The 14,699-nt window shown below is 42.6% G+C and overlaps 1 protein-coding gene across 1 annotated transcript; it reads left to right on the forward strand.

Moving 5' to 3' along the window:
- Window positions 1–11,131: 11,131 nt before the first annotated feature.
- LOC5573075 (methyltransferase-like protein 14 homolog) lies at window positions 11,132–13,113 on the forward strand. The gene is made up of 3 exons (XM_021846451.1): window positions 11,132–11,362; window positions 11,430–11,588; window positions 12,031–13,113. The coding sequence occupies exons 1-3, from the start codon at window positions 11,297–11,299 to the stop codon at window positions 12,979–12,981; spliced, it is 1,176 nt and encodes a 391-aa protein (XP_021702143.1). The 5' UTR covers window positions 11,132–11,296; the 3' UTR covers window positions 12,982–13,113.
- The last annotated feature ends 1,586 nt before the right edge of the window (window positions 13,114–14,699 follow it).

Consider the following 14,699-nt stretch of genomic DNA (forward strand, 5'->3'; position numbering starts at 1 on the left):
ATTTTTACGTACGGAAAAATGTGATGCTCGATTATTCCGCAAGTAAAAGTGACATTTCGCTCATACTGGATCGGCTGTCAAAATTTCTTTGGTATGGCCGGTACGCTGATCATAAGTACTGTGCAAAAGGATAGGACAAGAAACGGTCAAGGAATGATTCCGCTACCGAAATTACTTGAGCTGTACGCTGCTGCGAAGTAGAGCTGATTTCATAACGTCGGTAACGCCTGCCGTACAAATCAAAGGGAGCTGTCACTTTTCCGAACGGAAAAATGTGCCGCTCAATTATTCCGCAAGTAAAAGTGACATTACGCTCATACTGAATCAGCTGTCAAAATTACTTCGGTAAAAAGGAGAAATTTTACTTGAGTGATTTACGTTTCAGGTCCGTACTTGGCTGTAAAAAAGATAAATTTTACTTGAGCGCTTTACGTTTCAGGTGAATATACGCCTTAGCGTTATGAAATTTGTGCCAGCGTTATGAAATTTGGTTTAGGGCCCAACCGGTTGAAAAATTCAACTTTTAAAAGTATTACTTACCCAATTGTATTTTTTTTTTCGCATCAATTCAACAAGGCCAAATCCTCAGATTGTTAGTTCTGAGAATGTTCGATGTAAATTTTTGATTCATATTCTTCAGTAAATATTTGAATCAATCAAAGTGATTTCTTGTTCGTTGAGTGACGATTGAATACACGTTAATAAAGCTATTAAAAATGTAGGAAAAAATGTAGGTTGTACAGTCAACTCTCTAACTCGATATTGAAGGGACCATCGAGTTAGGGAGGTATCGAGTTATAGAACACAAAACCAGTGCAAATGCTATCCAAGGGACCATCGAGGTAGCCATGAAAACCAATTTTTACTATGGTTCTCTAACTCGATATCGAGATACCGAAAATCGAGTAAGGGAGAGATGACTGTAATTCGAATTTACTTCGAATGAACAAGAGAAAGTCGACTGTTGTTGTATTGTTATTTTTACAATACATTGTATTGGAAATATATTGTATTGAATAGTACTGTTACACACTTAGATTTTTTTCACGAGCTCGGTTGTGCGAATCTCGGTTTCCCGATTTTAACCGTGACTCAGCTAACAAATTGTCCGGTTGCTTAGCAACGAAGCACGATTTACTGACACTCGGCTTTTATTTGCTGAGATCCCAGGTAATTTATTTGCCGACTTCTCGGCTGTGCGGATCTCGGTTAAAATTAGCCGAGAATCGGCATTCTGAATTAAGTGTGTACAATATAATGTTTGGTTTCTATATAGTATTTTTTATTCGGGTCATTGGCCTCTCACCATGCTAAAGCCAATGACAGTTTGCGAAATTTATTGTGTGTGTTTGATGGAGTTTTGAGCAGGGGGCCAATAAATGATTTGAAAAAAAGGTGTTTTATCGGCCGTTTTGAAAATCGGGTTTACAATGGTAAGCTTTATGATATCTTGACAATGTATGCATAGTCAGTGGGTGTTGGGAGGTGTGATCGAATGGTATCAAAATCCGATTGTTTTTACAATTTAGAAGTATAACGCGAATTTTCACGAATTATTAGACTTTGATGATGAAATTGAGATGTCGTAATAATGCACTTATATCACATTTTGTACAGATCCGGTCGATGATTATGTATACGTCAAAGACGTAATCTGGTTTAGTGTTTGGCAACATAGGTTATAAACATCCGGATTATTTGTGAGTGGTTGAATAGGGTCCTAAAATGTTCAATGAAATCTTGTTTTTATATTATAACACGAAAGAACATGTTACTGCAACTACTTTAGCAATTTTTCCCGCTCTAATAACGAATATATCATATTAAAACTTTAATTTAAAAATTGGATCCATAAATGAACCTTGACACTTGAGATCATGTTTGACGTTCGCTTAGTCGACAAAAATACCACAGGGGTTTTAGTTTTAACACTGGGGTTGTTCCTATCTGACATTTCGGAAGGGACACGGAAAACAAAATATACCCAAAATTTGAGTTTAAACCAAGGGGTGTGCCAAAATTCATAAAAACATAAAAAATGTTTTTTTTTGTACTTAAACAAATGAAAAACATAAAAAAAATTGAGTAAACATTAGTTTTTGGCCTAAACTTAAGCGTTTGGCACTAAAATTAGGACGGGGCTTTAGGACCCTATTTGTTTGAACAATGGTTCAAAATGATTATGCCAATGGAAAATAGTTCAAAAATTGATTGATTATGATTTGAGACAAGACTCGCGAAGACGGTCTACTTTTTTGGGATCTTTGAGATTTTATCTTATTCCACTCTGTAATTACATCAATCGAGCGCAACCCGTCCAAACTCTCACACGAACATCTCAGCAAAAGATACTGCGTTTGCATCACACCGAAGCATAAATCTGGACAAACATTTGAAAAGGGCCCAAGAGGTCTTGAGCCTTTTTTCAGAAACGATGCTTTTGAGCCCTTTTTTGCCTGCCCACGCAAACTAACAACACTCTCCGATAGATTGATGTTAGCTCTTCATGATAGTGGTATTAGTGAGCGTGATCGAGTTGAATTGGGCTCAACAGCGACTTGCAAAGCCAATGTTTACCAATGTCGATGTGCCCTTTTGAAATGTTTGTCCAGAAATAGCCTTTTGAGTAATATATCATGCCAGCAGACGTAGTAGACATTTGAAATAACTAGTCTTGTGTTTGGGATCCTGTCAAGTAATATAAAATATTATACCTTTCGACTCTGGTACCTTTTATTGGTTCGTACCTACGGGATAACTGTGGACTGATTAACATATTATTTTATTCATTATTTATAGGATATAAAAGTTGCGACGAGGATCATGGAAACGTGTGTTGAAGATAATCGTTTTTCTTTGGGATGGCGAATTGCCAATTGTATTTGTTTTTGAAAAGTGTGGTGAAATTTCCAAATAGAGTTGAACCAAATTGTTCTTCAGAGCTGACGAAATTGTCGTTTATTGTGAACATAGTTGTTCTTTTCGTGAAGCGATTGCTGTATTGAGATGAACGAAATTGTTCTTTAGGGTTGACGAATTTGTCAAATGTAATGTTGAGCAGTGAAAATACAATGATTTGAATGTTTTGTTGTAGCCATGAAATGAGCAATGTAAGATAAGATTGCGGAATTTTCTAGGAATATTTTCGATGATTGTAACTTGTAGGGCCCGGATAAAAAATACAATACAAAAACAATATAACGTATTGAAACAGTACCATTCAATATATTGGAAATACAATACAGTATATTGTAAAATGACAATACAATTACAGTACAAAATATTGTTTTGAACAGTTTACTGTATGGTATATGAGATTTTTGCAATATAATGTATGGGTGGTTAAGTATCGTAACAATACAAATATAGATATTTTCTCATACAAACATTTTGAAAACACAATATGATATATTGTTCATGTATTGTCTTGATAAGCAATTCGTGTATTGTTGTACAATACAAAAACAATTCAAAAAACTGTATCATGGTTGCATGTCAGCATTAGTCAAGTGACTTATTTCAACTACTTATTTTGACTTTTTGAATATTTTCCACCCAACATTTCTTGCTTTTTGAACTTGTTTTGTTTATTTCTTTCAGCAAAGCTACATAGAAAAAAGCAACAGTTGTTTTACGCGAAAATAGGAATTTGACCAAAATTGTAAGGTATAAAACCAATTAAAAACAATACAATGTTCTGTTACAATATATTATATTGTTTTTGAATTGTATATCCAAACATGAATAATATTGCTTCGACATTCAATTACAATACGCTGTATTGTATCCAATACGTTATATTGTACATTAATGGTTTATTCTATTCACTGAATGATACATACGTTTTTATCCACATATTTCATAACGCCGAAAATGGCTATTATGGTTCATCAGAACACTAAGCTGAGAAGCAGGCTCTGTCCCAGTGAGGACATTAATGCCAAGCAGAAGAAGAAGAAGAAGAAGTGTTTATATTTATCACCATCTTTGGAAAAACTGCTCCGCTAGCTGAGGATTTTAATAACAATTTGTTTTAAATGCAATACTTTTTAGTTTTTCATGAATTAAAACGACTAGCTGTATTTGATGTTTCTTGCCAGCGGAATCTGGGCTGCATATGACGTTAATATTTTTACTCTTCGCGAGTCTCTCTCAGATTATGACCTAATTTTTGGGTTGAAAAATTGATCTTTGGATGTAAACGAACATTTTTTCGTAACATTTCTCTCGTTCTCCACTAGCACACTTTATGATGGTGGTGTATTATATTTACCTATTTTATTCTGAAGTCAATTTTGAACGATGTATCTTAAAATGGAACAATTTCAATAACCCTAAAAACCCAATTATTGGCCGAATATTGGTAAAACTGTTATCAAAATTTTGATAAATATATTTTTAAATCTCGGTGACGTTTGCTGTGATCTTGATAATCAATTTAGTTTGAAGACATCTCGGAAAAGTTAATTGCAGCATTCAATATTGAAAACAAGGGGGTGGTCACTCTACGCAGTGTGCCCAGCGCAGCTGTGACACATTTCGGCGCACTGACTGGCACAGCGTTATAAAGTGGGTTGCTATAAAAATCACATTGAACTGAAATTCCCATCATAGCAATCATTGAGTTTTCTGAGTTATTTTCCTTGTATCAAACACGAAAAATGTTGACATTAGGGCTTCGGTTTGAGAAGGACCGCCTTCCATATATTAATTTAACATTAATGAATTTCTTATTTCAGAACGAAGCATCACGTTTGTCGCCTTAGTTGATAGTTCAGTCGAGATGCCGCTTCCGTTGCCGTTGCGCTGTCATTGCGTTCGGGCCTCTAGAGTGGCACCAAATCAGCAGAACCCATAGAACTGTGATGGAATTGATTTTGGTCAAGTCCTTTACTAAATTTGTGCCGAATAAAAACATATTATAAAAGTTAAATGTGAAAGAGCGTCAGGGACCTTGTCATATACTCATAGGGCCCATTCACAAATTTCGCTTGAGGGGGTGGGTGTGTGTCCGAACGATGTTACAGTCCATATACAAACTGAATAATATTCATACAAAATGCGTGGGTGGGTGGGTGTCCAAAATAGCAAAATACTGTTATGAAATAAATTAATGAGCCCATAGCAAATTCCAAAGGCGCAAAAACGGGGAAAAATGTACACTTGAAAAATTCCTCATATCGTTGGTATTTGTTCCACACATAGTATTTTGCAATTTGTGTCGACACATGTTGACTATGTGTGAAACAAATAACTGGAGTTCATTCAAAATATATTGAAGCTATGTGTCAGTTCACATGATAATTATTATTGAAAACCATGAGTTTTATTAAGATAATTTATAAATAATATTATTGATTTTAGCTCAGATTTTAGTTCAGGATTTAGTTGCAAATTCTCAATCAGATATTACAAGAAAACAATCATTTATTCACATTTCAATCACAATAATTATCATAATTTCTTCCTGAGAATAATTTTGTCACTATGATCCAGTAATAAAGAAACCGGGAGAATTTCTGGTGATGCGGGATTGTTCGTATAAGCGAGGGAATGATGGCCATTGTAATGCTTAGGAGGTGGTTTCGCTGGCGCCTTCCTTGAATCCTTCCTTTGGTTCCGTCTTCTCACGATCAAACTACAAAATAAATAATTAGGTACTCAAGTTTTCAATAAATATTCGACAAACTCACCAAATTACTTGTTTAATGAAAAAGGTTCTCGTTTTACAAAATGGTTGATCTGTACTCGATCTGTTTTCCTCGTTTTTGTTGTTGATGTTCACGGGTTCATTTCCCATATATGCGTTATGTGTGAAACTATATAGATTTTTGCTATGTGGATTCACACATATTTTTGATTCACAATACCAAGGTTCATTCAATCTCATTTATATGAATTCAATGTGTGAGATAGGTTCTAATATTGATGTGTCGATACACATGTAGAAAATTATTACATTTTTTGCCCTATAGGGAGATCTGGGAAATAAATACCGTAAGGTGGTTCCGGAGAGAAAAGGGTTTGAGACCAAGCGTAATGTCTGTGCATTCTGCACACCACTTGAACAATTCTCCCCTTGAACGACGTCCCCGTACCTAACCGTAAACATTCCGTATTGCAATGTGTCTTTGATATTGCAGTTCCCGTGTTGTCTTGGAAGTTGTGTGGACCAGTCCCCAAATATTAAAATTGAAGTCTTACATGTATCATGTATAATCTGCTTTTCTCATAGGTTTTGCATGCGATAATGTGAAACGTATCCCGGAATATGTAGCGTCGTCCCCTAAGAAGCACTTCCGAAGGATTAATGGAAGTTCGGAGCAATTTGTAGAACGAGATATAAACAAGAAAAAATATTACATATCTCAATGCTTGCTGAGAACGATTTCCCGTAATTTCAGTTCATTGAATTTTATGGCATGCTACTATCACAGACAAACAGACGTAACACTTAGAACAAATCTCGATCAAAATCATAGTCACGGGGACATGTGCGCCCAATGCTAAAATTATTGTATTTGGCCGACGGGCCAACAGATGGCGGTAGTGTGCAAACGTCAAACGGGAACAAAAAAGATGCGAGCGCTGCGGGTGGTGGATTGGCCAAATACCATATTTTTGAATCAATCGTTAAGAAGGTGGTCGATGGACAATGATGAGAGTGTGACGTCTGTTTGTTACTTACTTACTTATTTGGCTTTACATCAATTATCTTGATAAAGCCTCGCCAACAATATTTCGCCAATTCCCTCGGTTCATGGCCGCTTCTCTCCATCCTCGACTGTGACCCACGCTCTCCAGGTCCTGGTGTACCTGATCAATCCACCTAGCTCGCTGCGCCCCACGCCTTCTTGTTCCGACCGGATTCGTGGCGAACACCATCTTTACAGGGTTGTTGTCCGGCATTCTTGCAACATGCCCTGCCCAGCGTATCCTTCCAGCTTTAGCTACCTTCACGATACTGGGTTCGCCGTAGAGTTGAGCGAGCTCGTGGTTCATCCTTCGCCGCCACACGCCGTTCTCCTGCACGCCGCCGAAGATCGTCCTCAGCACTCGGCGTTCGAAAACCCCAAGAGCTTGCAAGTCCTCCTCGAGCATAGTCCACGCCTCATGCCCATAGAGGACTACCGGTCTTATGAGCGTTTTGTACATCGTGCATTTGGTGCGGGGGTGAATCTTTCTTGACCGCAGTTTCTTCTGGAGCCCATAGTAGGTACGACTTCCGCTGATGATGCGCCTTCGTATTTCCCGACTAACATTGTTGTCAGCCGTCAACAAGGATCCGAGGTAGACGAACTCGTCCACCACCTCGAAGGTATCCCCGTCTATCGTAACACTGCTTCCTAGGCGGGTCCTGTCGCGCTCAGTTCCGCCAACCAGCATGTACTTTGTTTTCGACGCATTCACCATTAGCCCGACTCTTGTTGCTTCGCGTTTCAGGCGGGTGAACAAATCTTCCACCGTTTCAAATTTTCTCCCAATAATATCCATGTCGTCCGCGAAGCAAACAAATTGTCCGGATCTCGTGAAAATCGTGCCTCGACTGTTAAGTCCGGCTCTCCGCATGACACCTTCAAGCGCAATATTGAACAACAGGCACGAAAGTCCGTCGCCCTGTCGTAGTCCCCGCCGAGACTCGAACGAACTGGAGTGTTCGCCCGAGATCTTCACGCAGTTTTGCACACCGTCCATCGTTGCTCTGATCAATCTTGTGAGCTTCCCGGGAAAGCTGTTCTCGTCCATGATTTTCCATAGCTCTATGCGGTCGATACTATCGTATGCCGCCTTGAAATCGATGAACAAATGGTGCGTAGGGACCTGGTACTCACGGCATTTCTGGAGGATTTGCCGCACGGAAAAGATCTGGTCCGTTGTCGAGCGGCCGTCGATGAAACCTGCTTGATAACTTCCCACGAACTCGTTTGCTATAGGTGATAGACGACGGAAGAGAATCTGGGATAGCACTTTATAGGCGGCGTTTAGGATGGTGATTGCACGATAATTTTCACACTCCAGTTTGTCGCCCTTTTTGTAGATAGGGCATATAACGCCTTGCTTCCACTCCTCCGGTAGCTGATCCGTTTCCCAGATTCTGACTATCAGCCGATGCAGACAAGCGACCAACCTGTCCGGGCCCATCTTGATGAGTTCGGCTCCGATACCATCCTTGCCAGCGGCTTTGTTGTTCTTTAGCTGTTGAATGGCATCCTTAACTTCCCCCATCGTGGGAGCTGGTTGATTTCCGCTGTCCGTTGTGCTGACGTAGCTATCGCCATCGCTGTCCTGACCTTCTGTGCCTGTGTTCTCTGCGCCATTCAGGTGTTCATCGTAGTGCTGCTTCCACCTTTCGATCACCTCGCGTCCGTCCGTCAAGATGCTCCCATCCTTATCCCGGCACATCTCAGCTCGCGGCACGAAGCCTTTGCGGGATGTGTTGAGCTTCTGATAGAACTTCCGCGTTTCTTGAGAACGGTACAGCAACTCCATCTCTTGGCATTCCACCTCTTCCAGGCGGCGCTTTTTGTCCCGGAATAGGCGGGTTTGCTGTTTCCGCTTCAGTCTGTATCGTTCCACGTTTTGCCGCGTACCATGCTGCAGCATTGCAGCCCGCGCTGCATTCTTCTCCTCTAAAACCTCCTGGCACTCCTCGTTGAACCAATCGTTTCTTGAGCTCCGTTCCACATATCCGACAACGCTTTCGGCAGCGTCGTTAATGGCTGCTTTGACTGTCCTCCAGCAGTCCTCAAGAGGGGCCCTATCGAGCTCGCCCTCATCCGGCAACGCTGCCTCAAGATGCTGCGCGTACGCATTGGCGACATCCGGTTGTTTCAGCCGCTCGAGATTGTACCGGGGCGGGCGTCGGTACCGTACATTGTTGATGACGGATAGTTTTGGGCGCAGTTTCACCATCACCAGGTAGTGGTCGGAGTCAATGTTGGCGCCACGATAGGTTCTGACGTCGGTTATGTCGGAGAAGTGCCGTCCATCGATCAAAACGTGGTCGATTTGCGATTCTGTCTGCTGGGGTGATCTCCAGGTGTATCGATACGGGAGGCTGTGCTGGAAATAGGTGCTACGAATGGCCATGTTCTTGGAGGCGGCAAAATCTATTAGTCGTAGGCCGTTCTCGTTCGTCAGCCGGTGGGCGCTGAACTTTCCAATCGTCGGTCTGAACTCCTCCTCCTGGCCAACCTGAGCATTCAAATCTCCTATGATGATCTTGACGTCGTGGCTTGGGCAGCGGTCGTACTCGCGTTCGAGCTGCGCGTAAAATGCGTCCTTGTCATCATCAGTGCTTCCGGAGTGTGGGCTATGCACGTTGATTATGCTGAAGTTAAAGAATCGGCCTTTGATTCTTAACTTGCACATTCGTTCATTGATCGGCCACCACCCGATCACGCGCCTTTGCATATCACCCATCACTATAAAAGCTGTTCCCAGCTCGCGTGTGTTGCCGCAGCTCTGGTAGATGGTATGATTACCTCTAAACGTTCGCACCAATGCTCCTGTCCAGCACACCTCCTGCAGCGCTACGATGTCGAAACCGCGGGTCTTCAGTACATCGGAGAGTATGCGAGTACTTCCAATGAAGTTGAGAGATTTGCAGTTCCACGTACCGAGTTTCCAATCGCTAGTCCATTTTCGTCGCTGTGGTCTTTGCCGATTGATCCGGTCCGTATTCTCTCGTTGACGTTCCTGTGCTGATGTGTTTTTACGGCTGGCTCGCAGGGCCTGACACCAACCCCCTAGATTTCCGGAGGACCATTCCCCCTAAATGTTCGGAGGGCCATAGTGCGCAGTTTAGCTTAGAGTCCTTCTCTGGCACTCGGACGATGATCAGCCGCCCCTGACATGGGGAACAGACGCTGTTGTGAGCCGCTCCTAACGTGGAGTACAGACGCTCCAGGTTTGCAAAAGCAAACCCCCCCTTCCCTGTCAGCATACGACCAAAGTTCCCACCGGGGGTTGGTTACCCGATCTTCCCCAAGGTTACTCGTACCCCGGCCAGTACCACGAGGAGGTAGGGATAGGAGTTGCTGGGCAAGAGGCTAAGGACCGCACAAAGGGGTCTATTTTATTCCTGCAGGTACGCGAGGTACCAATGGTACACCATGCCCAGCCATTTACCGCGTCTGTTTGTCTGTGCTACTATTATAGCACGTTTGGCACGCTTGGCGCACTTTAGCGCTTTGAAGGCACAACTGTGCCGACTGAAGTGCGTAGAGTGACCACCCCCTTGATTGAAAATTACTGAAGTCTCAGCTATTGGGTTCTCGACGAATAGTTTTGCTGAGGTCGGTGAAATAATTTATGTGTGAACGTGTGAATCAAACGTCAAAACAATCAAGAACAAGGTCGAAACAATAGAAATATTAGTAGTAAAACGCTAGAGGCGCTGTTGTCATAAAACTTAACTAATTATTACCTTTAATTGTTATTTTTCATTAATTACTCGATTCCACGCAAAAGAGGATGATTTGTTTTGGCCTTTGACACTTTGAGGTCCGGGCTCACCCTGTCACATCGCAGCAAACTAGATGTTGGTCACACGAACAGCAGCGACATTAGCATTCTTAGGTTAATGCTTCTACTGTCGAAACGCATTGTCGGAAGTTAAACAAAAACATATTTTGCTGGACAATAATGGCCGGTACGCTGATCATAAGTACTGTGCAAAAGGATAGGACAAGAAACGGTCAAGGAATGATTCCGCTACCGAAATTACTTGAGCTGTACGCTGCTGAGGAGTAGAGCTGATTTCATAACATCGGTAACGCCTGCTGTACAAATCAAATGGAGCTGTCACTTTTCCGTACGGAAAAATGTGCTGCTCAATTATTCCGCAAGTAAAAGTGACATTTCGCTCATACTGGATCAGCTGTCAAAATTACTTCGGTAAAAAGGAGAAATTTCACTTGAGCCCTTTACGTTTCAGGTGCATACGACGCATAAGCATGAACGAAATAGGCAAAATTTGTTGGTTTTCAGCGAAATAAAATTAAGTGTGAATGCCCATTTCGGCGAGTTTCCGGTGCGCTTGACCCACGATCAAGACAACATGGAACGAACAAACCATCGCATCCGAAAACTGTGGCGATGACAGAACTGTCAAATGCTGACGTGCTTGGCTAACGCCAGGTAACGCCGCGACAGCTTGTTGATTTTTGTTTCGTTTACAGTTTTGTCCTGCCTGGACGCGTGCCGATCGAATCAAAACTATAAATTATTTGATTTGTTTGAATAGTTTTCATGTTTCAATAGTGTGCCCGAGATACCTCAACGGTCAGACCAGATGGGGGACGTCATAAAATCTCTACGTGAAAAGTCGCAGAAGCGCAAGAAGCTGCTGGCCCAAACGGTAAGCTGACGGTGATTCTCAATGGGATTGTTTTCCAAGCAATAATGTCTGTAATTTACCAAAATAGTTAGGAGTTTCCAGCGTGGAGGACTTGAAACATGTTCTGGGCACTGCCGAGGACACGCCAATCAATAAATCGCAGCGCTACGATGACGAGGAAGCCAGTTCTTCGAAAAAGTCGCAATCCGAAGGGATGGTTTACCGAGATTCGTCTACCTTTTTGAAGGTAAGTTTCCTGTTGTTCCAGTGACTCGAACTCATATTCGTACAGGGCACTGCTTTTACGTCAAGCTGATAAAAACTATCAAAATTATATTTAACGGTATTGTAAGTTCGGTCAATCGTTAGAAAATACATTTCGCCGAAAATGGATTTTTCTTTTTATCCATGCAAGATACCCTACTTCTGAAGCAGGACGCATTTACGCATGTAATTTACCATCGTATAATAGATTCTGAGAAAAATTCAACTTCGGCGAGAGACTGTTTCTAAGTTTTTATCGCGCCGACAATACATTTTTTTGAAAATTATAAACTACGAATACAAAATAAAGAATAGAGATTTAATAGAACTGTTAATACCTTATCGCAAATCTTCTTAGCATTTCGACCTCACTACGACAGAGCCACACTTAGCCAGTATTAACACTTAACTATTTTTTTTTTCAGGGAACGCAATCTTCGAATCCCCACAACGACTACTGTCAGCATTTCGTGGATACCGGTCAACGGCCGCAGAATTTCATCCGGGACGTCGGACTGGCCGATCGGTTCGAGGAGTACCCAAAGCTACGGGAATTGATCCGACTAAAGGATGAGCTGATCTCGGAAACGGCCACTCCACCCATGTACTTGAGAGCCGATCTCAAAAGTTTCGATTTGAAAGCGCTCGGAACGAAGTTTGACGTAATTCTGATCGAACCGCCTCTGGAGGAATACGCTCGGGGAGGGGCAGCTGTAGCAGCCGGAGCACCGCGGAATTTCTGGTCCTGGGATGAAATCCTAGCCTTGGATATTGGTGAAGTGGCCGCTCATCGCAGTTTTGTCTTCCTGTGGTGCGGTAGTTCCGAAGGTTTGGACATGGGCCGGAACTGCCTCCGAAAGTGGGGATTCCGTCGCTGCGAAGACATCTGCTGGATACGAACAAACATCGATTCCCCGGGGCATTCGAAAATCCTCGAACCCAAGGCGGTTTTCCAACGCACAAAGGAACACTGCCTCATGGGAATCAAAGGGACAGTTCGGCGCTCTACGGACGGAGATTTCATCCATGCTAACGTCGACATCGATTTGATCATTTCCGAAGAAGCAGAGTTTGGTAGTTTGGAGAAACCAATCGAAATCTTTCACATTATCGAGCATTTCTGCTTGGGAAGACGTCGATTACACATATTTGGCCGGGATTCAACCATTCGCCCGGGTTGGGTAACCATCGGGCCGGAACTTACCAACTCGAACTTCAACAGCGAACTGTACGCGGGTTCCTTCGAGGAGAATCCCACGACCGGCTGTACGGAACGGATCGAAGCCCTGAGACCGAAAAGTCCCCCAGCCAATGGGAAAGTGCTTCGGGGACGGGGCCGAGGGTTTCCGCGTCTTCGCGGTCGGAGCCGAGTTTAGATGAGCGGAGGTGCGATATCCGTTCGCATGAAGGTTAATATTTTGATTGGCATTATATATTTCTTCACACAAGGAAGGTTCACTTTCAATTATATTCACGCTAAATAAAATGAATGATTTATAAAAAAAAGAGCGTGAAATGTGTTGTGCCGAAATATTCTAATACTTGGGATCAATAGAAAAGCTTTACAGCTTTTTTTTTCTATCTTTATTAACGAGATTTTTAACCCTGACCTAGTTCATCTCGGGACCAACGGCTGTACTTCCTTTCCGAAGGAAGTCGTCACTATAACCTTTTACGTCATAAGTGATTATCTCGGGGATGGGACTTGATCCCAAGTCCTCGGCTTGAGAGGCGTGTGTTCTAAACACTACACCAGGGCCGTCCCCTTTTACAACTACCGTGGACGTACCATATTTGACGCGGTTAAGAAAATTCTTAATTCAAACATTTGTCCAATTTTGTTGAAATTTGAAGCTTCCTCCCCTTGGTTATGGGACCTTGCCGCGATGGGAGGGCACAATCCATACATGGGCACCAAAGGCGTAACCTGTAGTGGTGGTATCACATTTTGGCATTTTTGCTTAAAGCCGCGTCATTATCTATATGTCATAGATGCACTAATATCTCGGATGTGATCCAACGGACGTTCTGCGTCGTTGATAGCATTGATGCCCATTTCAAATAATTAATCTATTCGAAGTAGACATTGATACTATTCGCGACGATCAGTTTGCCTTTTGCTAACCAGAATGATCCGTAGCCACTCTTACTATTAGCTAGCTAGATACATTGTTATCATATACGACGTAGGGAATATAACTCTGAGGAAAATTACTAGTAGATTCACTGAGTAGAAAAAAGTGGCGACAATCTTATTTTATGGTTTTTACATTGCCATAACAAGGAATACCATGTAACCGGTTGGTTACAAAATTGTTGATTTTTGTTTTGTATTTATGTTGAATGTCGGACCCTTCACGTTTCTTGTGTAAGAACAGTAGAATTACCACAGTAGTGATAGGGTCCAGTACCGCTGTGAATGGTTCTCCTCGCTACCAATGACAAGAGATGGCTGGAGAAATGAGTTAATAAGGGATGGAGAGAATGACGGAATGTGGGAAAACTAGAAAAGAACGGCCATTGCCAATAATCGGCCTCTTTCAATATCAGGCGTCCGTGTGCTGCAGACGTAGATTTTAACTAAGTGCAGTGGTTAAGTTATAGTGAGAATACTCCCCAGGAGGAGCTAAGTGGGCGTAAGGGGAGACACCTAGCTCAGGACCTCTTGTCTTGTATTTTCATTTCGGACCATCGGATCTGTCGTCCAGCACACGGTTCGGCTCGTGAAGCCATTAGGCTTCCCGGCCTAAAAGTAAAGGAGCTTGTCCTCCATAGAGGACCAATATCTCGGGCCGTCGGCCCTAATCACTAAAGAGATTCCCCTCTCGGCCCTCCAAGGTGGCCATGCCACGGCCGGCCGATTATCGTCTATGAGGGAAAACGCTTGCAACCCCACCGTCCAGCAACGCCAGCTGGCCCGTCAAGGGAGTTCAGTACAAACCCGTACATCCGCCCGCTTCGCCATTCCGGCGAGAGTTCCGGCCGCACAGCAGGATTGGTGTCGTTGTGTCGGCCATTCGTCCACCCAACAACAAACAGCAGCGGTATGTACCGGTACGAACTAGATTAGATTACACTTAACAAATTTACACTT

This window comes from Aedes aegypti, chromosome 2, assembly GCF_002204515.2.
Source record: "Aedes aegypti strain LVP_AGWG chromosome 2, AaegL5.0 Primary Assembly, whole genome shotgun sequence".
Taxonomy (NCBI): domain Eukaryota; kingdom Metazoa; phylum Arthropoda; class Insecta; order Diptera; family Culicidae; genus Aedes; species Aedes aegypti.